Genomic DNA, 27,844 nt, shown 5'->3' on the forward strand with positions numbered 1-27,844 from the left:
TTTCAATTGTCTGTGCCAAATGATATCTTCCAAAGTATAAGATACAACTAAAACCGTTCAAGAAAAGCTCCACATTTGAAAGTAACATCGGAAAATGTTCACTATATTAGTATAGTTACGGTAATCCAACATCGGTTGTACGCGCAGAGTACAGAGAGCAGCAGTGAATTTGAGAGTCATACCTCAATCGCAGAGGAAGGGCGTCGCGTCAAAAATATTTCAATATATGTAAAGAACTACAATATAATGAGGACACAATACTGATGAATAATAAAGAATATACGATTTTTACATCTTGTCACTTCTTGAATATCTGCTACTTAGTACTTTCTATTCTTTTATGATGAAAAGCTGTCTAATCGTGTGTTAATATTGTTATTAGTCGTAGTACTGCAAGTTTTATTAATAGCAGCTGCTCACTCAGTTTTTTACATGCTGTAAAAAGTGACAGATATAACAATAATCATCTAAACCGACCTCGTAGACAGTTGAAACGGAAAAAACGAGTTAGATCTGCGTGGAGCGATATCTTTATAACTGATCAGGTTACTATCTTGACTTGTCCTTCATCTTTGGTTTGTCTAACCATCCAAGATGGCGGCGCTTGTGGGACTGCGTGCATGTTTCTCCGGTAAAAGTGTTTAATTCATCTCAACTGTTTGACTTCGAATGCATTTCGGACAGTTTATTGATTCACGGCATCATATTTTGTTTTGTAAACAATATAATGTGTCGTTTTTACGTGTACAAATGTAAGAACGGGGTAAAAGAAAGGATGCTGTCTCCAGCGCAAGGTCACGTTACCGGTGAGGGTTAGCTAACGATAGAGCTAGCTAAGGATGAGGATTGAAGGAAGAATTACTATTAAATCTGGCAAATGAGAACTAGATAGTCACTGAAATCCGCTGTTTAGATAACAAGCAGCGCCTTATTTGAAGCCATGACACTGACGAGCTTTTGGTTTAAAGGGTTTATTTGCTTAACGCTTGTGTGGTGTTCATATTTTTGTTACACAGCCAGTGTTCACGGATCTGGTGGACCCCTTGCATTTTGGTGGTTTTCAGTTCAACATAATCCAACAATTTTGTGTCAAAATACTCAACAGATGTTTTCCCCATCCCAATTACAAGCAATATAAACAACATAAGTGGTAAATATTTGCTCTTTACCTTTGTTAGATCACATTTATGAACTAAAGTGCTACTCGTTTTTTGTTTGTTTCATCGATAAAATTTAATAAAAAAGAAAATCAATTCTAATCACGGTAAGGGTAGAAAAAATAAGCGCATTTACAAATGAAGCAAGGTTTTTCATAACTATTGACTTTTTTTAACTTCATTAGAAATATAAACCATTCAGGTCAATTTATGCAACACCAGCTGGACACATACAGTAACCTTGTCAGTCAAGACAACACATCAACCCCAGTGAACACATTGTCTTTTCATAAGTCCTCTGCCAGTTTCTGCATCCCACAGGGATTCTTTGGATTCCCCTTTAGACCTGAAAACTCTAGTAAGGATAAGAACCCCAAAATAAGCTTTTAAATGGGTTTGGTCTATCTCCTTCCACCTCTCTCCAAAAACATGTCTTCCTTCTAAATTAGTGCAATCCAGAATAATTTTCTGGATGGAATCCATGATGAAAAGCTCATGAGAAGACTTGATGTCCTCCACATGAGTACCGGTAACTGCCATGTGTGTTGGCCCTGGGCGCATCCTGATCACCTTGGCAGCCATGCGGGGTGGCTCATTTCTTGGGCAAGAAGACCATTCAATTTCACCATTTACTGACATCTATATTTCTTCACTTGCTAGCTGCTGATGTTCTGGTCCTGTGGCTCATCTTTGTTTTGGAGCTAGCTGATGCTCAGTCTCATTCTCTTCTTCAAAGTCACTGTCAGACCATGACTTTTCAGAAATGATCCTCAGATTCTGAAACCTCTTACTCTACATCATTATCAAATGCTTCCCTCTCTTCCAAAATCAGTTGCAAGGCCCTCTGAGCAGTGAATCTTTTGGCCATCTTGATCAGTTGTGATAAGGAACCACACTGGCAAAACAATATTTATTGTCTCCCGGCCCCAATTTGCAGCTGGGATAGAGTATGAGAAAATAAAGATTTGTTCCTGCAAGAGAGAAGGTGTTGGTGCTTGAATTTTGCAACAATGCTGCAATCTTGTGCGTGCAGAATATATATATTTTTAAATGTCTTTAAAGAAAAATATTTAGGCCTAAAAATATCTTCATAAAGTTTTGATGTGACACACTATGTTGAAATGATACTTTCCTGGATTATCAATTTAAATAATCACCTGTTATCTAAATTCATGTAATCCTGATGTTTTTGTTCTCTTTTCTCAGCCCTACAGCTTTCCTCGCCGAGCCTCCTGCACAGCTCGTTCAAACTGGTAAGTCTGCAGACAAAATGCAATCTATAGGTTTTACTTTCAACGTGGATTTTGCAGCTGTTTAATTCCTGGATCTGTCCTTGTGTAGTGTGCCGTGCCTGTGAGTCGGCGGACCTTTGCTGCGGAGGCTAAGAAGACGTACAGCAGAGACAAACCCCACGTGAACATTGGAACAATTGGCCATGTAGATCATGGCAAGACCACCCTGACTGCAGCCATCACAAAAGGTAGAATCACTGGCGTTGTTGGTCTTTTTGTCCCACCTTAGAAAGAGACTCATTTAAATCCAGTGGGTGTAATAGCCCCTTTCAAAACAAATAGGTGGCGCTCAAAATGCTTGAAAAATATGTAGAACATAAAACGTGAAACCAGAAACAGGACTTGGAGACTAATGCACACGGTGTCATAAAATAATAGAAGAGAAAATTACGGAAAAAATAAATAAAATAAATTAATAATGTTGTCCAGACAGTGAATTAGTTTCATGAACCCTTATAGAAAAATAAACACTCTTTAGTTTTCATGATCTGAATATCGTGAACTTCCCTCCTCAGTGCTCGCCGATGCTGGTGGTGCTCGCTACAAAAAGTATGAAGACATTGACAATGCCCCAGAAGAGAAGGCCAGAGGAATTACCATCAATGCCTCTCACGTAGAATACACCACAGCCAACAGACATTACGCCCACACAGACTGTCCTGGCCACGCTGACTACGTCAAGGTAAGAATCTACTATTTCACCTGTATGCAGCCTCCCAAAGAAAATGCTGCTGGTGATGATGGTGCTGCAGCCTCATCGCTTTTGTTTTTTCAGAACATGATCACAGGTACGGCTCAAATGGATGGCTGCATCCTGGTGGTGGCGGCCACCGACGGCCAGATGCCTCAGACACGTGAGCATCTCCTGTTGGCCCGGCAGATCGGCGTCGAGCACGTGGTGGTTTTCATCAACAAGGCCGACGCCGTTGAGGACAAGGAGATGCTGGAGCTGGTGGAGATCGAAATCCGCGAGCTGCTCACAGAGTTCGGCTATGATGGCGAGAACACACCTGTAGTCATCGGATCTGCCCTCTGTGCCCTGGAGGTGAGACGAACGTTGCTGAACAGTTCTGATAGTTGAACTGATACATTATGCTTTTAGTAACATATTGAATAACATTTTGTGTCTTGAATGTAAAGATTTTTTTATTCTTTGCTTCATCTCAGGGCAAACAGCCTGAATTGGGCATGAATGCAGTGATGAAACTGCTAGAGATTGTGGATTCTTACGTTCCTCTGCCCAAAAGAGAGCTGGAAAAGCCTTTCCTTCTTCCCATCGAAGGGGTTTATTCAATCCCAGGTAGGAAAACAAACTGAAATGCATTCACATAGCTCCTGCTAAACAAAATGCTGAACGTAAATAGGAAGGAACTTTGGTGAATCTCAAATAGGGCTGAAACGATCCTTGAGTAATTCGCTTACTAAAATGTCTCGAGGCATTCATTGAATCCATTAAATACTGAACTGTATATGCATGATACAGTGTGGATATCCGCCCAGACGGTTATTTCTGTTGCACGGCGCGCTCACTTCTGCTTTTGATGCTGTAACACTGGATTTTTTGAGACCGATGCTGATTCCGATATGTGGCAGAAAAAAATACAGATAACCGATTAATTCGCCGATTAATTTAAAATATATATAATGAATAAAATGACTTCTTTTTTGGTCCCTTAGTGCTTATAGCAATGAAGATATGAATTACAGGCAGAACATTTTACAGTTTTACAATACTTTGTCCTTTAGTATTTGTTTAACTTTACAACAGGGAGAAATTGTATCTATATAATAGAAGTACAAAAACATGCAACAAAGCATTGAACCGCTGGTAAATTATATAACCTTAAAAAAAGAGTCAGTCTATAAATGAAAATACTAGTGCGGTCAAACAATAAAAATTGTTAATCAGATTAATCACACGGTTGTCATGGATTAATTTAGATTAATCACAATGCAGTATAATTCGTTTTTAATCTAAATTAATCACGTTTCATTTTGCATGCGCAAAAACTCAAAAAAGAAGAGAATATATATGAACTTATGGTGTCTATCGAACACCTTTAAAAGTTCATGTTAGAATCCCAGACTAAGCATGCTTTGCGTTAATGTTTAATGTGGTACATTAAGCTGGGACTGCTTCGGTGAAAAGAAAACTCCTTCCTGCAGAGTGTGCATATTACTGTATGTCGGTCAACTGTTCCGTCTTGGGGGGTTTTTTGTATTCAAATTTCCCATCGAGAGGGTGAACGGGCTGCTTAGTAGGGCCCGACAAAGATGGATTTTTTGAGGCCGATTCCAATATTTGGCAGAAAAAAATTCCAATAACTGATTAATCGGCTGACTAATTTAGAAAATATATAATGAATAAAATAACTTCTTTTTTGGTCCCTTAATGCTTACAACAACAAAGACATGAATTAAAGGCAGAATTTTACTGTTTTGCAATACTTGGTCCTTTAGTATTTGTTTAACTTTACAACAGAGAGGAATTTTCAAGTACAAAAACATGCAACAAAGCATTAGACTTCTGGGAAATTACATACCGTTAAAAAAGAATAAATATATATATATATATATATATATATATATATATATATATATATATATATATATATATATATATACACACATATACATATATATATGTATATATGTGTGTGTGTGTGTGTGTATATGTATGTGTGTGTGTGTGTGTATATATATATATGTGTGTGTGTATATTAGCGGTGGGACTCGATTACAAAAATTAATCTAATTAATTGCAGTTTTGTCAAATAGCAATATTTGACAAAACTGCAATTATTGCGATTAAATTAACAATAACTCAACATGTCTCCTGTTTCAGTTTAACTCTTTGCCAGTTGTCATGACGAGCTTCATTGCATTTGTCATGCTTTTCATTTATGCTGCATTGCTAAAGATGTGCTAGCTTTTAAGCTGTTAGCTTACGCTATGCTAGGTTGGCATAACTACAGCGATGTTATTGCCAACATAAACAGGCAAAGAGTAACTTAAGCTAGCGCATCTTTAGCAATGCAGCATAAATGAAAAGCATGACAAATGCAATGAAGCTCGTCATGACACCTGGCAAAGAGTTAAACTGAAACGGGAGATATGTTGAGTTATTGTTGATTTCACAACATCGTCATAAACTTAGCTGTCGGCTCAGCCTACTCCTGTAATGTTGCCTGGCTGTAGCTTACTCCTGTACATCATTCTGCACAACTGAGACACTTAACAGCGTTTAGTGTTTTATGAGAAATTAACAATATATCTGCAGGTAATCATCAAAACTCTGGCTGATGATGATTATTTTGAAAAGGGCTATAATTGACCAATTTAATCGGCCGGCGATAAATTGGTCGGGCCCTATTTAACACACATGCCAAGTGTGGAATGCAAAATGGAGATGGAGATGAAAACAGACGATTACTCGATTGACCGACAGAATAATCAATAGAATACTCGGTTATTAAAATAATCGATAACTGCAGCCCTAATCTCAAATCATTCTTTATAGTAAGAACTGTTCTTGCCAGCTAATTTCCCAGTCAACAAAACACAAATGTAAACTTAAAAGTAAAAACACTCACAAAATCATAAAAAATTTACAGAATTTAGCTGTGAGGTTAAAAACTGTCCAAAATGTAATGCATGTAGCTCTTTAGGAACCATTTGAAGCTGTTAAACACATTCTTTAATGTCTGCTTTACACCATATGTATGGTTATTGCACATGATCCTTCAAAACATGACAAATAACTTAATTAAAGTTAATAGATAGTATTTTAAATACTCAAGTACCTGTGCTGAATGTGGTCAGTGTTGTACAATAATTAAATGTTAGTTTAGTGAGGGTTGAAACCTGTAATTGTTTAGTTGATTTATCGCACAGAGCCCTAGTTTTCAGTGTGGAAAAATATTATTACTTATTCTAATGAGTGGCTATAAAATTACATTTCTGAAGACTGCAGCTATGTGAAAAGGAACATCTGAAAGTAGAGAAAAGATGATGGAATTCATCCAGAAATTTGAATGTTGCCTCTTGTTTTCCAGGCAGGGGTACAGTCGTGACAGGAACTCTGGAGAGAGGCATCATCAAGAAAGGAGACGATTGTGAGTTTGTGGGTCACAATCGCAGCTTCAAGTCTGTGGTGACAGGTGAGTCAGAGAGGGAGGAGCTCATGTGGTGGTTCGATAAGACACAAATCAGAACAAGACAGATAGAAAGATGGTCCACAAGTAACAGAAAGAGCCTGAAAAAATCAGAGAGCTAATGCTTAACAAAGGCAGATGCTTCCACGTAAGACATACAGGTTCACTGAATAGTTTGAATCAACCTTTATTTAAAACATGCTGCAGTAAAGTAGAGGCCTCATTTACAAGATTAGTCAGCAAAGACACAAACAGAAAATGCAGGCATAGAAATACATGAAAACTGAGATAAAATCAGCAATCAAAATATTTAAAAACACAAATTAGTAAAATAATATAACTGTAGAGGCATTAATATTTAAGACAAGGTGAATCAACTATAGGAAGAGCAACTGTTGGAGATAATTAGCTGATGAGTCTTAAATGGCAAATTGGCATTCATCAAGCAGCCATGTGCAGCTTAAAATGTGTGCATACATTCAAAAGTATGGTAAGGGACAAAAGCAGAGAGACTTGATTTAGATTTTATTTTATGCTATTTATATGCAAATAGTTGAGAAATATTTGTGTTTTTTTTTTTAAAAGATATTCAAAAGTTTGCTAAGAGGAGTGTTTCGTTGAGGTGGCCTCCATTATTTGAAAGGATAAGTGTGCTTTACTATGTGTAACTATAATGACTGTCTTGTAAAAGAAAAAAAAAAGACAATGCTGCTGAGAACAAATGTGGTACTGGTGTGAAGTTTAGTAATAGTATGTTAATGTGCTTTTGATCCTGTCAGGTATTGAGATGTTCCACAAGTCTCTGGACCGGGCAGAGGCGGGAGATAATCTCGGTGCTCTGGTCCGAGGCCTGAAGAGGGAGGACGTGAGGAGAGGGATGGTGATGTGCAAACCAGGATGCATCATGCCTCACCAGAAAGTCAAGGCCCAGGTCTGATTCACAGAGTTACACTAGCATATACACACTAAACACTCTAACAGTCTAACATTTATCTGTAATGTCTAATTGATCAGTTAAATGATTGTCATATACAGTTCCAGTTATTGCTGAAGAACAAACTGAGAAACCAGCAAGACAACATATTAAAAACTCTTTCAAAGTCATTGTAGCCTTTATTGAACAAGTATACTTATAGAGAAAGCCTTTAAGCTGTAGTATATGTGAATATTTTTCCCATTTTTACATTACGATTAATACGAAACACTGATATGTGTGTGTGCCCTGTGTGATGTTTGTGCTCTCTGTGTTGCAGGTCTATGTTCTGAGTAAGGAGGAGGGAGGAAGACACAAACCATTTGTCACTAACTTCATGCCTGTCATGTTCTCTCTCACCTGGGACATGGCCTGCAGAGTCACTCTTCCCACTGACAAGGTGTGTTTTTACTTGGACATGTATCTTTCAGAGGACCAGTTTGGGTTTTAGACGACATCTTTTGGAAAGTGAGGACATTTTGGCGAAATGTCACTTTTAAACGGACCTTTAGAGAATTTAAGGGCTGAGAATTGGTTTTTGTGAAAGTTAGATATGTATTTATAATGTGTTAAGTGGGGTTAAGACATCACAATACATTTGTTTATTAGTTATTGATGATCAGAAATCACAGCAACATAGACTGTAGCCATTTATTATAGATGTACTCACAAACAAAATGACCTTGCAGTGAGCACAGGTGTGTGTTATGGATGTGTACATTATGTACGGATACCGCGTGACCTAAATATGTAGCAGGCAGCGGGAATTGGTGGGACTCGGAAACACCCCTACAATTTAATCAGTTGTTCCTTATATCATATCCGATGGATAAGTCCCAATAAGTCCACAGCAGTCGATTTGGTATAGGATCGCAATCAGGTGATTCTCAGCAGACAGCTGACGTAGCGTTCACTTGTAGTCATAGTTACAGATACACCATGCCGCTATCTCGCAATGATACAGAAATGTTTAACAAATCCGTGTATCCAGACCATAAGGAGCATCACTGCCAAAATCTAATCAGTTGGTCCCTGTGTCATTTCATCCAAATCTGTTTTTGAATAATGCTGCGAACAGACAAACCAACGCCAATCGTCACATAACCCCGCCACATTCCTTGGAGTAATGATGAACCTTGCAATTACTTAAGTATAACTGTGTGCATTTAGTCTGTAATAAGTAAATGGATGTCAAATAGTGCCACCGTCACATTTACCACACTTTAACCAGATTGAATGTGAAAAAATAATCTAAAAATGCTTGACTGACGGCTTGCATGTATTTTCATGTTTTATTTAGTTTTTTTTTTTAACATATTAAGTTTCACAAAATTAGTATTTAATGTATGACTGGTTTTAGAGTTGTATTATAACATGCAGTGGGTTATATTTCTCTGCTCTCAATTAGGGTTTGTCCCAGTGAAGATGTGGTTTTCCCCAGTTTATTAAATTGATAATGTTTCCCCCCTATAAAGTCATGTGTTTTTAAGTTCCTCACATGTCAAAGACTTCATTGTCATTTGCAGCAATAACAAATGATCAGTACAATGAAATTCTTGGATGTTTTGTACCTAGTGCTGTAATTCTGAGATGCTCATCACTCATGTCCACTTGTACATACTGAAATACCAAATATGAATATAAGAGAACAGTGCAACAAAGGTTATGTGCAGAAAAAAAAATGTATGTGCAATGTTTGTGGTGCCAAAAAGGTAAGATTTGTGTTGGACAAGGATGGTAACTGCTCTGTTGTTGTTCTCTCTCAGGAAATGGTGATGCCTGGTGAGGACACCTCGCTGATGCTGACTCTCCGCCAGCCGATGGTTCTGGAAAAAGGCCAGAGGTTCACCCTGAGAGACGGAAACAGAACCATCGGCACCGGCCTGGTCACTGACATCCTGACCGTTACAGACGAGGACACCGCGAACTGGGGCTGAATGAAATACCTACAGGAAGGGCTTTGGGGAGGAGGGTTAACTGAGGGGGCGGCTGGGAGGGGAAGTCTGTGTCTGTTCAGATTTATTAATTCTAGAAGTACCCATGAATATGCTCAAATCTCAAACATGAGAGGACTCAAAAACATGCATGGCTCTGTTGTGCACTTCAAACCCAAACAAAATATGTGAAGTTCAGCAGAGACTTTGTGCTTCAAGACGGTCAGAATTATGTCATTTATGTGATAAAATGTATTTAATAAGAACAATGGCGTCTTTGTTTTCTGGTAAATGCTACCACTAGCTAGGTAATTTTTTATTTTTTTTTTGGAGGGGGGGGGGCCTACAGAAAGAACAAAATACTACAAATTACCATGAAATCAAAATATTAGTCTTTCATCATGATGGGATTTTCATGCATAAATGCACTTCAGCCCAAAATTATTCATACCTTTGAAATACAAAGAATTTCTTAATATTTTTTCAGTTACACATCAGAATTTCACCTCAGATTTGACATAAATAGGACATGCGGGAAAGTCTGGAACCATGACCAATAATGTGAAGTAATACTGTTAAAGGTATTAAATTAAACTTTGACAATAAGTCACTATGACCAAAATTATTCATACCCCAGTGATACCAAGACAGATAGCCATAGGATGTTCAAACAAACCATTCTCTCTGAGGGTCTAAAGTGTTCAGTATTGTTTTCATTGTTTCTGAGTTTTTGTTTTTAACCGGATTTTTTAATTTTAAAGTCAACTTGCTTGTGACATTTCAGTCATTTTCAAGTCAACACAAAACTTGCCATGGCAAAGACTAATGAGCTCAGTGAGGACTTGAGAGCATGCATTGTAAATGCCAAAAAGGAAGGAAAACGGTACAAAAAAAATTACAAACTATTTCCGGTGCCAGTATCAACGGTGCAAAGTACCATCAAGACGTAACAAAAATTTCTCAACATCAAAAACCTCAAAGGATCTGATTGGAAGTCAGTAGTGTCACTTTGACTTGCCAGAAAGATCAAGCAAAATGTTGAAAACAATCCAAGGACTACTACCAACGCTGTCCTGAAGGAACTGAGTACAAGTGGTGTGACTGCACCAAAATAGTCTTTATGGACGTTGACCAAGAAAGACCCCTTTGCTTCAACCAATGCATGTAAAAAAGGTCGTCTGACCTTTTCAAAGATGTACCTAGAAGTACCTTGAAGAAAAGCTTGAGCAGGCAGCAGAGAACCTGAACCTGGGAGAGCATTGGACCTATCAGCAGGACAATGATTCCAAGCATACAGTCAAGGTGATGAAGAAATGGTTCCAGGACAATGATACTAATGTTATGTAGTGGCCAAGTCAGAGCCCTGATTTGAACCCCATCGAGAACCTATAGATGTAGCTCAAGAAACAGGTGACAGTACGGAAACCCTCCAGCCTCAAGGATCTTGAAACATTTGCAAAGGAAGAATGGTCTAAAATTCCTACAGATACTTGCAAGAAGCTTGTGAGCAATTACAAAAATCATTTGGCGGCTGTGGTTAAAAAAGCAAAACAAAACAAGGGTTTGCAATTGATTATTGAGACACTATGAATAATTTTGGACGGTGTGATTTTTTGTTTTCACTCAGTTAAAGACGTTTCTTTGCACTTTCTGTCTTAAATATATTGGTTATGGCTTCAGGCTTTCTTGTGTGTCCTTTTTATATCAAATTGGAAGTGAAATACTGATGTGTAACTGGAGAAATTTAAGAAATTTCTATTTGACAGGGGTATGTATAATTTTGGGCTGAAGTGTAAATCTGCAGCGAGACTTCACTGCATGTTAACAGTTAGATTTGCCACTTGAGGGCAGCAGAGAGTTTCATCAAAAGGCTCCAGGACTATTATAACAGTTCTGATTTCTAAATGATTAATGATTATTATTAAATATTTGGTTTATTGTGCATTTTTAAGTAGCTTCTGTGAAAATAAACCAACTCCAGTAAATAGCCAACAAATGATCTGTTTGTTTATATATTTATGATTATCAGCGCAAATCAATTGTCTCAGTACACGTTTTGAAATGTCATGAAACAATTCATGCTAATATGGTAAATTGCAAGTTTGTTTGTCTATAAAGCTGCATTTTCCCCCCAGTATTTGTTTAACTCTGAATGAGACAATATACTAAGCGATGCATCTTCATGTAGCAAAAAAAAAAATAAGAATATGAGATGAAAAAAACAGCTACCACTTCCTGTATCAAAATGGAGGAAGTGACTCTTATACTCCTCGACAAATATCTAAATTATTGATGATGGTTTGCATAAAAATATGAAGCAGTAGATGGACACAATTTGGAAGTTCTCACAATGAAAATTCACATATCATTCATATCAGTATTTCAGCTGACTGTTGTTTTAATACACAGTGACATCAGAGAGTCATAGTTTTGTAGTGTATGTAAAATTTTTATTTTTTTAAATATGTGTCCGACACATAGAATGTCGCTTTAAAGGCCTACTTTTATTATTTTCTTCTTTTTTTTGTTGCAAATTCGGACTTTTTTGTTGTATGTTTACTTACTACTGTTTACAAAGGAGCAAAATGAGTAGAAATACATTAATTTGATGAGGATATTTGTCTATCCAGTCTGTTGTAGTCTGCTAGTGTCAACACTGCAAATTAATTTTAATGAATTCTACTGTTAACACGCATGTTTCTGCAATAATATTTTATCTTCATGCCACAATCTTATGATTTTACTTTACTTTTTCGTGTCACCAGACATTAATTTAGTTAAAACAATGACATAAATGAGCTGATGCTGAACAGGACAACTGTTAGATGAAGACAAACGGCCTCAGACAGAAGAATATCTCAAGGGATCAGCTGATTTTGGAGCCTGAGAACGAGATAACAGTTTCTATAGTAGTTAGATGCTAATGGTTTATGAAAGTAGAGCAGGTTTCAGACGGATGGACGGACAGAAGTCCTCTCTGCTCGCCCATTCCCAGCAGGAAGTTCTCCAGTTGCTGTGTTTGCTGTCGGTATTCGAGTCAGTGCCTCCTGTAATCCAATCAGCCTGTTGCTGTAATCAAATACTGTACGTCTGCAGGAGTCCAGGGTGGAGCTGCAAGTACTACTGAGTGATGTGCTCAGCTGGAGGACGAATGTCTCCCCAAGCAAAACAAGATCAGACAGTAAACACTCGTATGTTTCAGTCATGTTGCCCTCAGCTAATACACTAAATGTAACTCAAAGCAGCATTTAAACCTTGGAGGGATTTTTGCGGAATCATGTTGAGACAATCTGTTTATTCATTCTGACAGCAGCTTCATATCGTGTAAACACAGATGGATGAGATAAATTACCTTTAAATGACTTGGTTTTAGTATACAGGATAATAAACATATCAGCTTTTCCCTGGATAGTAAAACCATTTATTATTTACATACAGATAATGTAAGAATCTAAAGGTTTTATAGCATTTTATAGTGAAGTTGTAAGCAGATATAAGAACCCATTGAAGTGTTGCTATAAATATAAATCTCCCTGCAAAACATTTCTAGCAGATAAAGAATGATTAGCAACAACATAAATTGCAAAAGAAGTAGTGAAATCAATTTCATTTTATTTTAAATGTATGCAACTACAAGAAAAAAACAATCTTAATTCAGGCTTAAATGTAAGAAAGTGCAATGTTATAATCAGAAACACACACTTTAAGTATAAAAAATAAAGGTATTAGTTCAATTGCAATGACTTACCGATGTAAATGTGTTTTTTAAAAATCTATTTAAATGCATTAATACTGATGTTTTATAACTTAAGCCACATTTTACTTTTAAACAGATTCCGCGCATCTTTCATAAGCAGTAAAAGTATTACTACTATTAGTTTTACCCACCGATTTATATAGTGTTTTTATGTGCAGCTGTAGTAATGAAACTAAACTCTTACAAGTATATGAAATATATTATAAATAATATTAACGAATGTAAAAAAAAACAACAAAAACACCATTGCAAGTCATGATATTGTCCAGGTGTCATTAAGGTGATTACAGTTATATCATGTGGTGTTATTAATCTGTTTTTTTCTTGTATAATCTTTTTTTATCTTCTATTTCCAGTTTAATAAGTCTTCATATACCGTTCAGAAATGTTAAATATATTCATTTAGAGCCAAGTATTCCCACTTTGTGTGTGAACAGACACAACTTTTGTCTGTTTGCGCTGTATTGTAATTTTTTTTCTATTGTTTATTTTGTGTTTCTTAAGTTATGAAATTCACACAGGCTTTTTTGCGCACTTTCTCTTTGAGCAGTTACATAATAGTTTATATTACCGTCTAACCCACCCCGAATTCTAAAACCAGTTTCCTCTCTCAGTTTTTTCCCAGACGGGCTGGGTTTCTCCGGACGGCTATCTTCCATGAACAAGTTCATGGCTCCTGACCTTTGAGCTGTTCTCACCCATCAGAAGAATAACGTGACGCTGCCTCTGCCATCTGATTTTCCAGTGGGTGGAAAGAGGCTCTGCAATGTAATATGAAGAAGATGCTCAGATAGGTTTCCCTGACCTGCTTTGACTCGATTAAATGTCATATCTCTGGGACGGGCCAAGGACAGCAGAGTGGGTTTGTTTTATGTTCAACATGGACACTCGTTTCCAAACACATTCACTTGATTTAGAGTGAAATTCCTTTACATCAGAGAATTACGTAACCTGGATGTCATTCCTGTACGCAGCACATCAAATGAAAGAGGACCTAAAGTCATTATTTCAACAGATGGACATCATCGAGGCTGTTTCTTCTTTAGTTCTGGTTAAACAACAGCACAAAATTTAGTCAGTAACAGCTGTAAAAGGCCAAAATGACCAACCTTGGTCTCTGTGGATGAGAGAAGTCAGAACATGTTTACATACAGTGAGTTCCATTAACAGGCCAGATTGAGGTCATTCCAAAAAATGGTCATTCAAGCTCATCTAAACCTCCCAGCTCACATTTTTCTTGAAAAAAAATCATACAAAAAAAGTGCTTATTAAAAAAATGCCATGTCCACAAATCAAAATACTTTTTAAAGTTAGAAATGTTTGAAGTTTTGGCTAAATTTCATCATGTTCATCATGAATCCTTTATTACTCCACAAGAGAATGCAGCAGAGTTATGTGACAATTGGCAATGGTTTGTCTGTCTGTTAGCAACATTACTCAAAAACAGACGAATGGATTTGGATGAAATTTTCAAGGAAGGTCGGAAATGACACAAGGACCAAGGGATTAGATTTTTAAAAAGTTTTTGCTGAATGCTAGACAATAATCCAGGGACTTATAAAAGACAATTTTTGACTTTACTTTAGAATCTTTACTTTTCAAAGATGTATATTTCCTTTAGTTTTTACCTTATAAAAACCAATTGTTGATTCCATGTAGGAATGATATAGTTGTAGTTGTTTTTAAGGTGTTTTGACTGTATATTTTCCCAAGAGGGATTGTTTTTAATTTCTTGAAACTTTACTGTCTGTGAGCTGACATGGAATAACCCAATAACCTCAGCAAAGATTGACCCTCTGCCTGATCAAAACTGTAAATCACAGAGTGAAAATAGTCTTATAATGATGAATGAGTAAACACTGGCAATATTAAAACTGTTCTGAAATTTCTTAGCTACAATTCTACCAAATTTGGTGTAAGATAAATGAAGTACAATTAATGTTAGATCCATTTTATTCAGAGTGGTACCAAGTAGCTTTCAGAAGGTTGTGTTTTATCAACACAGCGCAGGTTAGATTATTGCCAAATCATATATAAAAACTACTGCTCCAGAGAGACATTTCTTTATTTATCTGCGTCTTTTATCACAGAAAAAGATTGTGACTTGTTGGATAAAGTTTGAGGAAATTCAGAGAAGCCTTTGGTTTGATCAAATTCAGCTTAACTGTTGTCAAGTTAGAACATCTAAAACTTTGGAGATGCATCATTTTCAGTAGCAGAATGTAGCTCTAAAGTGAAACAGTCATGATAAGTCGCAGGTCTGATGTGTCTGGCGTTAAGGAAAAAGAAATGCTTCAGCAATTAAGGTCGAATTTGCCTTTCAGCAACCCACTCTACATGTTGGAAGACTGACCCTCCACGGCTTCACATCCTCCAACACTGCAGAGTGGGTGGGAAGCTTCCCAGGTTTATTCTCCGAGCTCCTTCAATCACACAGCACATCTCAGAGGATACAGAGCTATAAAAGTCAGAAATTAGACTTCCATCTGACGAAAACACCCTGAAAGTTGAGCTTAAAATTTGCTGTTGACAGGATGAGAGTTGAATATCTCACACAGCTGCTCTTTAGCTCCTTATATGTCAGGTCATTTTAAATGGTAATTGAATAAAACAAGATCTGGGTAGCATCACTAACACACAAACACAGTCATGTGAGACTTGTATTTGGACACTTTACAGGACTTTTAAGCATAATGGAAACTTGCTGCATCTGAAATGGAGGTGAAGACGATAAAAGCAACCTGTTACACTCTCGTAATGTAGCAGTGAAGGCGACAAAAGCTTTGGTTGCGACAGTGTGTATCTGCGTGTGAGTCTTTTGTGCATGTGATCTCTTTTCCCCTGTTCAAGGTTACAGGGCAGCGAAATCAAAAAGATCTGCCAAGTCGAGTCTGTATAAATGCAAAGACATGCCTGATTGGTTGCATAAGAGTGAAAGAAGAAACCTCTGACCCCATCCAGATACCATCCGAACAAATCACAGCCATAAATCACACTCCATTCCTTCCTGTTTATCAAACAGAGTGGAAACAAACCTGAGCAACAAAACGCACCCTGCAGATGCTTATTGTATTTAAATGATCCACCAAGAAGACAAATGGAAGCAGTTTTCGGAACTGTCAGACGTATTTTAATGTGGCAATCGACAGGAGATTTTGTTGTTATTTGTCTGTGGCTTTTTAATTGTTATCTCACACAGCAAACTAAACTCTGCAAGGAGAAAACAAGGGGAGAGATTGCTTCAGATAAGTGAAAAAAGAGGTCAAAGTAGTTCAATTCAGTGGATGTTTTTTTCAGTCCTTTATGCAAAGAAGGTGTTTCCAGTTTCTTGGTGTCTTCAAGAAATGTAGCACTCACTTTTGTAAAATAATGTATAAGCAATAAACCAAAAGAAAAGGAGAAAAAAATCATTTATTTACAATATCAGCCTGACAGATGCAGAAATGGTTCATCCTTGACCCTGCTCTTTGTGCAAACGGCAGAGAAACCACCATTTGTTTTCCAGAGCGAGCCCATTCCCATGTTTTTTGCACGAGTCAGCAATATATAAATACAAATGTGCTGAAATCTGCTGAAATGGCAGTCAGGTGTATAAGTTAACCCACATGGAAACTCTTAGGTTGATAAATGCGGAGGGAGAAACGGATTCATCTCACCTGGGATCAGTGTTACACAGTCTGACCTGGTATCTTCATCTATTAACATTAGAAGAACAAAAAAACAGCAGTGAAAGATAACAATGATGCCACAAGAATATAGACAAGCAACATAAATTGGCACTAGAACCACATTTTGTCAATAAAGTGCATTTATTTGGATGTTGGTGATTCTGCCAAACAGAATTTATCATGAACAGGTCAGATTTACGTGAGGACATTCAGGGTTTTCTGCTGAAACAGTTTTTCTGAATTAAATACATGAATTTACTTCAATAACTAACCAAATGCAACAGTTTTTTAAAGGTATGATTTCTTTACATTGATCTCCGAACTGACATTTAATAATGAGATATTTCCCACGTTTTTTCAACTCATGTTTCCTCATCTTCTGCATGTTTTCCTGTTAAATCATGGGATAAAACCTGATCCGATCTAGAAAATTTCCAATCTTATTGTCACAAAAATATCAAATTTTGCCTAAAAGATTACAAAATATTGCCAATAAACACCTAAAACGTTCAAGAATCACTACTAAAGTGGCCTCATATTACCTTTAAATCCCTCTAAGACATGTCCAGTGTCTCCTCAGGCAGTGCTGTCTTGTCAGGGTTTCCCTTTTGGTCAATATTTTATGGATTCGGCCTTTTAACTCGATACAGAGCAAATGTGACGCGATGCTACTCCACTCTGTCTCTCCTGGGTTGCCATGTGACAAGGTTTCCTTTCAGATGTCTTTAATTAGAAATTTCTTCTGCCTGTGGGGCCTCTCCAGAAATTATGTGTCAAGTCTTTGATTACACTATGTGGGATGTTGCAGTTGGAGTCTCCTGTCCTCACGGTGTTTTTATATCTGGAAGTCACAGAAAGGGTTGAACTTGAGGTGCTAGTTCTTTGATTTTGATAGTGGATTTATAAGGATGTGCAATTTAAACTATATTTTTCTTTGGGAACACACATTTTATTGCACCTTAGAGGAAATTTATTTTGCTCAGCCTACGTTGGATTGTCTAATTACAGCAGATTCAGTGGATCTAATCAGCAGATTTGTCCACGTGTTAATCTGCATTGTTGCTTCAGTTTAATTTCTATATTCACTGTATACTTTTACTGGTGGTATTTGACATTTTATGGTGCGTTTTTCAGTTTAGTGTATTTTTTTATTCATAGTATATTTTACACTTTATTGTGCATTTTGTATTTTATTATATTTTTCTATTACTTTCATTTTCATGATATTTAATATTTTTCCTTTCTTGTGGTAGTCACTTTATCCTTTCTGCTTGCGACTGTAGCAACAGAATTTCTACCTAGGTATCAAAAAAGTATTCCTGTTCTATTCATTCTATCTGAAGACTGTAATGCACCAAATTAAAGCAGCAGATATTAGCAAAACAAGCAAGATTGTGTTCATTTTGCATAATTGTTATACTTGTTTTCATTCACCTGTAGGAAAACAGTTGGATAAAACTAACAGAAATGTCATGTTTCAGTCACAATTTCCTTTTTGTTTTCCACAGCTTGTGTCCCTTTCTTCTGCTGTGGTTAAATGACACCAAATATTCATCTTAAGGTGCTTAATTTGTAATATTTGACCAACTGCATTTCAGTTAGAGGACGTACAGGAGTCGAGTTGTCTCTTAGACCAATTAAAAGCAAATATAATGAAAATTATTTTGGCCTTTTTGGGCTTTAATGCCATTGAAATAGTTATAAGGACAAGGAAAAACGAGAAAGGAGAGCCCAACAACTTAGAGGATTTGTCAGATTTGTAGCAAAAAGGTAGTTTAAAAGATGCTAATATCACTCACCTCAGACTAATAAAGGCACAAAATGAACAGAACAAGACAATTTAATTGTAAATAACATTTTTTGTGACAATTAATGGCTAGATAAGATTTCATGACTGTGACAATCCTACTTCAGGTAGTTCCAAGGTCAGCAGCATTTTAAATTACATGATTTTGAGTGGATGGTACTATATTGCAATGTGGGCTAATATTAGCAGCTCTGATCTTCAGTTCATTAGATTTTGGTTAGATTCTCTCCAACAACCCCAGAAAATATGACTTAAGGTTGTGTATTTAGTTCTGTTTCTTGCAGTGTTAAAGAGAAAACTACAGTAATGATTGGAAATCTTCCTTTTAGATTGTAAGTAAAGCTTCACCGATAGATGCAGTTTCTTTAGTTCCAAGTTTTCCACATGGATCTGCAAGATTTTTGGCTTGGACCTGTTGTCTTTGTCAGTCACTAAGCACGTAGTATGATGTTCGGACACCTTTCTTGTTTTGGAATGAGTCAGCTTCAGTCCTTACAAAATCAACGGGACACTGACTTTTCAACCAACGCAAAACTAGAAATAGTAACCCTCCTATTATGTACCACCATCTGAAACCCAGGAGCTGTAGTTCCAGATGACAAGTCTTCCTCCAGCAACAGAATAAACTGCACTTTGTATGTGGAAAGCGAACAAACCAGTCATTTGATTCGGATTCTCTCAAAGTTACTGGTAAACTGAAAAGAAAAAAATACTTCACATCACTGGGCAAAATGAAAAGGTTAAGGAGAATACTTTGATCTTGTACTATGCAAAACATCCATATGATGTACCATCAGGTGTGTCTTTCCCTGTACTTTGTCAGGTGTTTCCCATAGCAATGTGCAGGTCAAACTGTATGTAAGTAAATAAGTTGTGTGCAAACTAACCAAGTCATCCACTGACGCTGTATAATGTAGAATATTTAGAGTCCTGATGTTCACATAAGTTATATCATTAAGATGAAAATCCACTTTTGATCTACACCGGTTTCTACCAGATGGAGAAATAGTCTTCAGGTTTCCATCAGTTTCACTGCACACATAGTTTGTAAATCATATATTTGAGGAACAGCATCTACAGTCATCAAACAATTCTCAAAATGTTTATACAAAACTATGCTATTGTCATGCACTTTATTTCTATGATAAACATGACAGTTCTGTTTGCATTTGATAAAGCTCAATAACCATCTCAGGAGAGTTCCTTCCATGAAAAATACAATGAGTTTCACTCTTGCTTGTATGCTGGAGATCAGTTCTGCTGGTGTTCAGCAGTAAATCTCTTCAGTGGTGTCCTCATGTCAGTGACAGTCACAGGACTCTCCACACGACACTACTATGGATCCAAACACAACTAAACAGGTTAAATGGCTGATTCTCTACGGGAGGGTGTCTGATCATGTCCAGGAGCAGTCAGCTTATTCCCTAACTCAGACGAGCTCTTCCTGTCCTGCTCTTTCTCCACGTCTCCCTCATCCTCCTCGTCCCTGCTGATGAAGGCCAGCTCGTTCTCGTAGCAGAAGGAGTTGGCGCCAGATGTTGGGAATTTTCTCTCCTCCATGTCCTTTGCGCTGCATCTTGGGGTGGACGGGACTTCGAATGTCTTGTGAAAGTAGGCGTAATCTATCCTGTATTGGCTCTTCTCCTCGAAGATGACGGGCTCAAAACGGTGACCCCACAAGACCTCAGAAGCCAAGTAAGAGCTGCGAGCTTGTGTCGTCATGGCTGTGGCCTCCACTAGTCCTTCAAGTATTATTACTATCTCAAAGTCGGATGTTTCTAGATCTTGCTTGCTGATGCCAAAAAGTGGACTTTCTTCATCGATCTCGTGTATGACAGTGAGGGGTGCAACCAGAAACAGGCGATCAGTGCCTTTGTCGTAGCCCACATTCATGTCAATCTGATCCAGGGGGATGTACTCGCCTTCCTCTGTGTAGCGAGGTTTCACCAGCTGAGCTCGCACATGAGCCTCCACAATGTGGCTTTTCCTCAGATTAGCAACCCTGAACATGAGGCACAGCTTCCCGTCACGCAGAGCAATCACTGCGTTGTGGCTAAACAGCAGCGTCTCTGCTCGCTTTTTGGGTCTCGCCATCTTGGCCATGATGGCGCCAATCATAAAGGCGTCGATGATGCAGCCCATGATGGACTGAAAGACCACCATGAAGACAGCTGCTGGGCATTCCTCCGTGACACAGCGAGCTCCATACCCGATGGTTGTCTGGGTCTCGATGGAGAACAGGAAAGCTGCCACAAAGGTGTTGACCTGCGTGACACAAGGAACAAAACTGTCATCTCCTGCAGGATGGTCCATGTCGCCATGCAGAAGGCCGATGACCCAGTAGGCCAAGCCAAACGTCAGCCAGGACACCACAAATGCCAGGCTGAACAGCAGGAACATGTATCGCCAGCGGATGTCCACGCAAGTTGTGAAAATATCAGAAATGTACCGCTGCGACTTCTCATCCATGTTTGAAAAGTGGATGTTGCACTGGCCGGTCTTGCTGACGAAGCGGCTGTGGTATTTACGTCTTGTGTGGATCTTGCCATTTCCAAAGCTGCCTACAGCCGGCATGATGCTGAGTCGAAGGCCTTCTTCTTCACAGGACAAGAAAGTGTGGTGGTGGGCTCTTCCCACACTCATGCCTCAGTGGGACGCAGCCACAGGGCTTCACACGATCAGCCCGGCTCATACAAAACTGACCAGGTTCACACCAAGTGCTAAACTGTATCCAGCACAGATTGTAGATTCTGTAAAGGAAGAACAGGCAGAAAATTAATGTGTATAATTGTGAAAGTGCATTGACAGAAGAAAAGAGGGCAGATGCATTCATTTAGTTTAAGTAATGGATTAGAGCTTATGATGATGATGAAGCATCTGAAGAAGGTAAATTTCCATGGTTACAAACACTGCATCATGTTCTCATCAATCAAATCCAATTGAAACCCATTTTTTTCAATCATTCAGCATAATTAAATCTATTTTCTCTGTTCATTCTACTCTCCTCTCTTCTCCAGGATCTCAGCATTACTCATGAAAACAGATTTTTGGTAAATATTGTGTGACTATCATTCATTAAAATGTATAGAATTCTTTCAGAAATCATGAACTAACATGTTTAAGAGCTTTAAGACTGCTTTGAGTGTAAAAAATAGCTGCCAGTTTACAAAACTTTATCCCTGTTGATTTAACCACGACTTTCTACTGTTCTTCTGCACAATATTCAAGGTTTTGTGACTGTTTAGATGTTGACAAATTGTTACTGCATAATTAGGACAATCATGACACATTTACACAAACATTTTCACAGTGCCTTCTTTTTCATGGCATATTTTTAAATATTCATCTCCTCCCACTCTAATGGAGATAGTCTAGGTAATATACAATATATGGTTCACTGATCAACAAGGTTCAGAAATAGCCAGCTAATCCAATGCCCTGCCATTTTATGTGACGTATCTTCTGTTTCCTCCAGCTGGCACAACTATTAGAGCTGCAGGAGCTCTGTGATGCGAATGTGTGAGTCCCCTGTGAGACTGAAAGTAATATGGGCTGAAAAACATGGGGCAGAAAACTGGGTATGATAGTAGATAAAGCCTCAGATACAAATGGTTTGATGGTGGAAATTGATGGGAAATTTCAAAAGGTGGAACTCTATCCTGATCAGAGTTTTTATCAAGCTTGTATAGATGGTGTAAACAGTGGTATGAATTACATAATGTGGCATTTTTGTCATTAATGGATTTCAATTCCTATTCTAAATCTTTTTTCTGTGTGTAAGACCCTTAGATTTTCCAAATTAATCTTTTCTTTCTCACATGTATATACAATATTTAATATGTAGTGCGTATACTCTGAGGCAAATAAAAAATTTCTCGAGCAGTTTCTACTATAGGAGTGATTATAGATTTCTGGGGGATCTAGCCTCACCTGACCTTCAATAAATTGAACTAAATCCCCAATTTTGCATGGAAAATTTTATATTTCTTGAAACATTTTAAGTCAAACTGTATGTCTAACAATTTAACCTGGTAATAAAAAAAATCGAAGCGTCTGCAGCCAAGCTAGCAGCTACGTGAGGCTGTATTAATGCAGTGTTTTGACCTAAATTCCCACAATGAAGGTGTTAAAAAGCTGGGATCATAGTTAGTTAGTGTAGTTTACAATGGCATGTTAGTATGCTAATATTTAGATCTGATTGCAGTAGACAAACCAAAGCTGAGGTTTACGGAAATGCAATTGACAGGAAAAGTGTTTGTGCATAAATCAGAGTATTGGGCTTGCTGAAATTAAGACTTGATGGTGAAAAGTCAGAATCACCAAATTTCTTGTCAATTTATCTCACCTGAAGGCATTTCCCTCAAAATACGACCAGAAAAAGCCATTAATCGTGAAAATTTTCATCCAGTAAATGCAGAGATATATCTGGAAAGACTGACCAACAGATAGACAGACAATTTATTGGCCTAATTGGAGTCAAAAATCTAACTTCTCAGACCTGCATTAGGACCAAGACAGCAGAAGATGCTGCAGATAATTTCCTACATCCTCAATGCTCAGTGATATTCAGGCTATTCAATAATCATAAGAGATGTTGTTTTGTTAATGCTCATCTGTTGTGATTGTTTGTGTTATTAGTTGATTAGTGAAGGTTTCACTGCCATGGCACAGCTGCATTTTCAAGCCATAAAATAAGAACACATTGCACTGCAGACCCGAGGGACCCAGATAAATACACTTCAGCTACAGGTCAGATCTACGACTGGCTGTGGCATGTGTACTGGTGCGCTTTAAATAATTGTTATTATGCTTGATTTTGATTATCTTTTAGGGTGTCTGAGTAAATTGCAGAACAATTGGTTTAGTAGCACGATTTGATTTGTTCCTTCACGATGCAGTCAGACTTTCAAATGGGGTCATGAAGGCTGCACCAATTTATAGCTAGGAACAAATAGACATTAATACCCTGCAATAAAACAGGCACCTGCAAAAACACAGCAGACAGACGACAATTTTAATTGACACTTTCTGTGCAGATCCAATCCATACTCCAGGATGATAATTGACAAAAATTTGCCTTTTTTTTTTTTGCTTGTGAATGACCGTCTAGGTTTGTTTTGCACACTAATCACAATTTTTTGGTGGTTTAGTTGCTAGGAAGCATGATGTTGAGTGTCCAAGTGATATTAATATCTGATAAATTGTCTCAGGAGCCACACTGAGCCTGCTGGGCTGAGATCTTAACACAGAGGAGTCTTTTTCCCTGCTGATGTTTCTCACAGCTGAACCTGTCCTCACTGAAAATATATTTGCCAGTATAGACAGTGAATCTAAGAAAGGAAGTTTGCAGTATTATATTTCTAGTTTTTCTGTCTAAAATCACAAGCAGCTTACCTTGAGTGCAAATGTCTCCAATAAAAGTTGATTTCCAACTTTCCTTTTCTCCCAGTTTCTTAGCCAAACTGCTGCATGTTTCTCCTCAGGCTTCCTTCACCTCTATTCTTCTGTTAAAAGTAGAACCCCGCTATTCTCTTGAAGCAGAAAAGTAAATGGCCACAGAGTATCTTCATGTCTCTGAGTCCAGATTTTAATGCATCTCTTTCTCTGCTAAATGAGCAGAGCATTACAGTCACTCAAGTATTCCAGAGTTGGCGCTCGACTGATATCCAGTTCATCAGAAATAGATCAGAAATTACAAAATGACTTCAGTGAAGATCTGAAGTCATAATTCTGACCCTCAGAATAGCGCAACAACTTGATCACCGCTATCCCAAATTAAATGAATATAGGGCTCACGTGGCCTGTTGGGTCCAAGCCAATCAAAAAATCAATTCCTCACAGCTTATTTTAGAGTCATGGGAAGTCGACAGTCTCTCCTCTTCCACGTGTCTCACACTTTCTTAGTATAACTGCTATCTGATCTTGTTCTGCTGCAGATCCCACTCTGTATCCCACATCTAGTGAACTATTGCTCACTGCTCAGCTCTAGTCCTCCCCCTCCCTTTCACGGTGTCACTGTAGAGACTTGGCATTTGGAGACTACATGCTCTTCCCCTTCAAAGTGTGCATGGTCAGCTGATCATTTCTGGTGTTGAGAGAACCAGCTGGTTTATTCACAACTGACATCACCCAGAGAGATCGGAACACACTGTTTTTGCTTGGCTTGTTTTTTTGTTCCTACAAGGTATTTCTTGTTCCCTGACTGTGTTGCTGTAAAGAATGAACACTGCCGATGAATGAATAAACATTTATTTCCAAATTTACTTTAGTTTCAGAAAATGCAGACCAAAAATTACGTGTAAAACTTGTCCAGAGGTAAAAATCTACCTGTTAGTTGGTCATCTATGAACACACATTTTGCATGTTGCTTTTATTTTCTAGCTAAAAGCAAACAGATCACAGAGTGGGTGGTGTGGTCTCCATTTTGACTCATTCAGAAAGCAGAGCAGCTCTCGTTGAGCATGCTGGACTCAAAAAGCTCATGTAGGCAGTTTCTTTCTGAACATCAGTCTTTTGGCTGATGTGTGTGTGCATGACTGAAAGAAGGAGGAGATCGGTGAGCTTCTTGTGTGTCAATTAGCAATCGCTAAAAGAAAGACTAAGAGTCTAGAGCCAAGACTGAATGACTCCACTTAGGCACAGAACTGCTTTTGAACTCAATGTGCAGCTGATGGAAATTTCAGTAGTTCTGGAGGTATTTAGTCATAAATAAAAGTTTTGGATAGACTTTGAAATGAAAAATCGCCTGAGTGAATAGAATACATCCTGAACACGATTAGATGTGTTCAACATTTGCACTAATGCACAGTAGATTTGATCATGTGTTGCAGAAAATTCTTGACCTGATCGGGATCTGGGGAGGTTTGAGGTCAGGTCGATGCCTGGAGCTCTTGGTCGTGTTCCTTGAACTGTTCCTGCAGATATTGTAGTGGAACAGTGTGCAATGGGTAAAGTGGTACATGTCAAACTAACACCCACATGAACGCCAGCAGAACATTACATTGTAATGAGATGACAGTTCTGGAAAGTGTTTAAAAAAGAGATGGTGGCATGCAAAGTGTTTAGCTGTCATTGAGGAGCAACTTGAGGTAAAATGTCTTGCCCAAGGACACTATGACAAGTCTATGGGGTTGGGAATCTAGGAATATTACAATTAGTTGACAAGGTGGCTGGTACGTGTCAAAGTTACATCCACATGGATCCAAAGTTTCTCAGAAGAACATTTCATTGTAACATGATCATCAATGTCATTCACTTTATCCATCACTGGTTTTAATGTTGGTGATGTGTGTTCTATATTTCATGGTAATCCATGTGGAGATAATTCTGTCTGGATCAAAATAGTTGACCTACCAACATACAGATCATCATCTCCATCTATAGATCCATACCTGTGGCATTTTTCTAAAGTTCCAATCACCAATAGGCTGGACAGACAGATCGACAGACTAATAACTATTTCTTTGAGGCCGCAGTTCATTCCCAAATACCCCCGTTTGGATATTCATCTGTATATGTAGACAACGACACACGTCATTCTGTTTTTTAAAAACCAGCCGCCAGCGCTCTGGCCGGATGTTTGCAATTCTTACATGAGTTTCACGGGACGAAAACAGGATTAGTGGTTCCAGTTCTGGCCTAACCCAGATTCACCGAAGGCCATCGCAGAGCAGAGAGATGGTTGGAAGGTGCTTGTGACACGCCAAAATCACGGCCTCCAAGGACACTAAGCCGAGGCGGTCTCGGTATCAGTTTTCTAAATATAATCGGAAGTAATATTTGATCTATGTGAGTATTAGTCCTGCTGGATCTGTGTTCGCTAAAGCAGCAACAGTAGTGTTTCTTTATTCTCTTTAGGAGAGCAGGCATAGACATAAGCCTCACCTGCAACAGAATACATGTATTGTGAACATTTGTGAGGAACTGACCAGCTCTAAATCCTGAAATTGAAGATTTTTAAGAAGTATTTTGTATAAAATGAATGACTCAGCCTGTACAGAAGATTGAGCAAACATTCAATGAATGAAATGTTTTGCAGAAATGTGCTAAATGTAACATCTTACTCCAGTAACAGCAATAACCGTTGGAAAATGGCACCTTTTGCCGGCCAAAAATGATGCTTCATGTGTGCTTCTTCTGTAACTGTACACTACAAACTGCTACTATGATGTCAGGGCTGTAAATGGGTTATGGGTTCAGTTAAGGGGGATGGCAGTCCAGATGGGGATGTGAAGTGTGCTATTGGGACAGAGCGAGCCCAGCCGATACCTCGCTCCCAGCGAGTTATTTAAAGGCCCCCTCACTGCGGCAGGACAAAGTGGGCCAGACTCGACCGCACTCAAGCTGATACAAGCTGCAGCCTTTGGTCACACTCGATCACCTTTCAGATTATCAGCACGCTACAGAACAGCAAACTACTGATTCACGTCAAGGGTTATGTCACGTTATTGTTGGCCTTTGAGGCATCGAAGGAGAGAACAGGACGTTTCCTCAAAGCTCAGTCAGATATAAGAGTAAAAGTCTTCTTCTTTTTAGTCTTTTTAGTCTAGAAGTATGCAGTACGAAGGCAATATGGTCCTTGAGCAATAAAATAAATGCAGCATGAATAAAAAAATGTGACAGGAGCAAAAAATGCACAGGGTTTGGAGGGTTTGTTGGTCTGAACTTGTCAATAAGTAGGTAACATCTCAGGAGCTCCAGATGAACAACACGATAGTGCCTTATCTTGGTATTAATTACAGAAGTCATAATATGGACACATAACTTTACAACTGTTACCTCATTATTACCAGTTTGAGGTAATAACTTACCATATTACCCATAAATGTTTAATCCATTATCACCCTCTTGTCTATAACAATTTTTAGCATCTTACAATAATTAAACACCAATATTATTGCTAGTTTCCAGGTTATTACCTCTGTATTTGTGACAGTATTAACCCAGTGTAACCCTTGTCATACCAGTGTAAAATAAAGTGCTCTGATATAACAACAGCCTTATGACTGAAGCTTCTTTTCAGCTTCTGTTCCATTTTAGGACCAAACTTTACTGCAAAAACCACCAACAAAATGGTTACAGACCCAGTTTTGCGCAGCAGTG

At 38.2% G+C, this 27,844-nt stretch overlaps 2 protein-coding genes across 2 annotated transcripts; one reads left to right on the forward strand and one right to left on the reverse strand.

Annotated features, from left to right (window-relative positions):
- Positions 1–552: 552 nt before the first annotated feature.
- Positions 553–9,779, forward strand: tufm (Tu translation elongation factor, mitochondrial). The gene is made up of 10 exons (XM_023265411.3): positions 553–631; positions 2,364–2,410; positions 2,499–2,637; positions 2,965–3,131; positions 3,225–3,494; positions 3,617–3,749; positions 6,505–6,609; positions 7,383–7,534; positions 7,857–7,976; positions 9,343–9,779. Exons 1-10 carry the CDS (start codon positions 595–597, stop codon positions 9,511–9,513), a joined length of 1,341 nt encoding a protein of 446 aa, XP_023121179.1. The 5' UTR covers positions 553–594; the 3' UTR covers positions 9,514–9,779.
- Positions 9,780–16,658: 6,879 nt separating this feature from the next.
- kcnj12b (potassium inwardly rectifying channel subfamily J member 12b) lies at positions 16,659–24,747 on the reverse strand. The gene is made up of 2 exons (XM_023265395.3): positions 24,137–24,747; positions 16,659–21,492 (listed from the first exon to the last, which is right to left on the reverse strand). Exon 2 carries the CDS (start codon positions 21,383–21,385, stop codon positions 20,105–20,107), a length of 1,281 nt encoding a protein of 426 aa, XP_023121163.1. The 5' UTR covers positions 21,386–21,492; positions 24,137–24,747; the 3' UTR covers positions 16,659–20,104.
- Positions 24,748–27,844: the final 3,097 nt, after the last annotated feature.

This window comes from Amphiprion ocellaris, chromosome 19, assembly GCF_022539595.1.
Source record: "Amphiprion ocellaris isolate individual 3 ecotype Okinawa chromosome 19, ASM2253959v1, whole genome shotgun sequence".
NCBI classification, from domain to species: domain Eukaryota; kingdom Metazoa; phylum Chordata; class Actinopteri; family Pomacentridae; genus Amphiprion; species Amphiprion ocellaris.

Bases quoted from the DNA above. Each gene is read 5' to 3' on its own strand.
- kcnj12b (XM_023265395.3), bottom strand. From the start codon at position 21,385: ATGAGTGTGGGAAGAGCCCACCACCACACTTTCTTGTCCTGTGAAGAA.
- tufm (XM_023265411.3), top strand. From the start codon at position 595: ATGGCGGCGCTTGTGGGACTGCGTGCATGTTTCTCCG. The intron at 3,132-3,224 runs GTAAGAATCTAC...TTGTTTTTTCAG, and splicing joins GCCACGCTGACTACGTCAAG to AACATGATCACAGGTACGGC. The intron at 7,977-9,342 runs GTGTGTTTTTAC...GTTCTCTCTCAG, and splicing joins TCACTCTTCCCACTGACAAG to GAAATGGTGATGCCTGGTGA.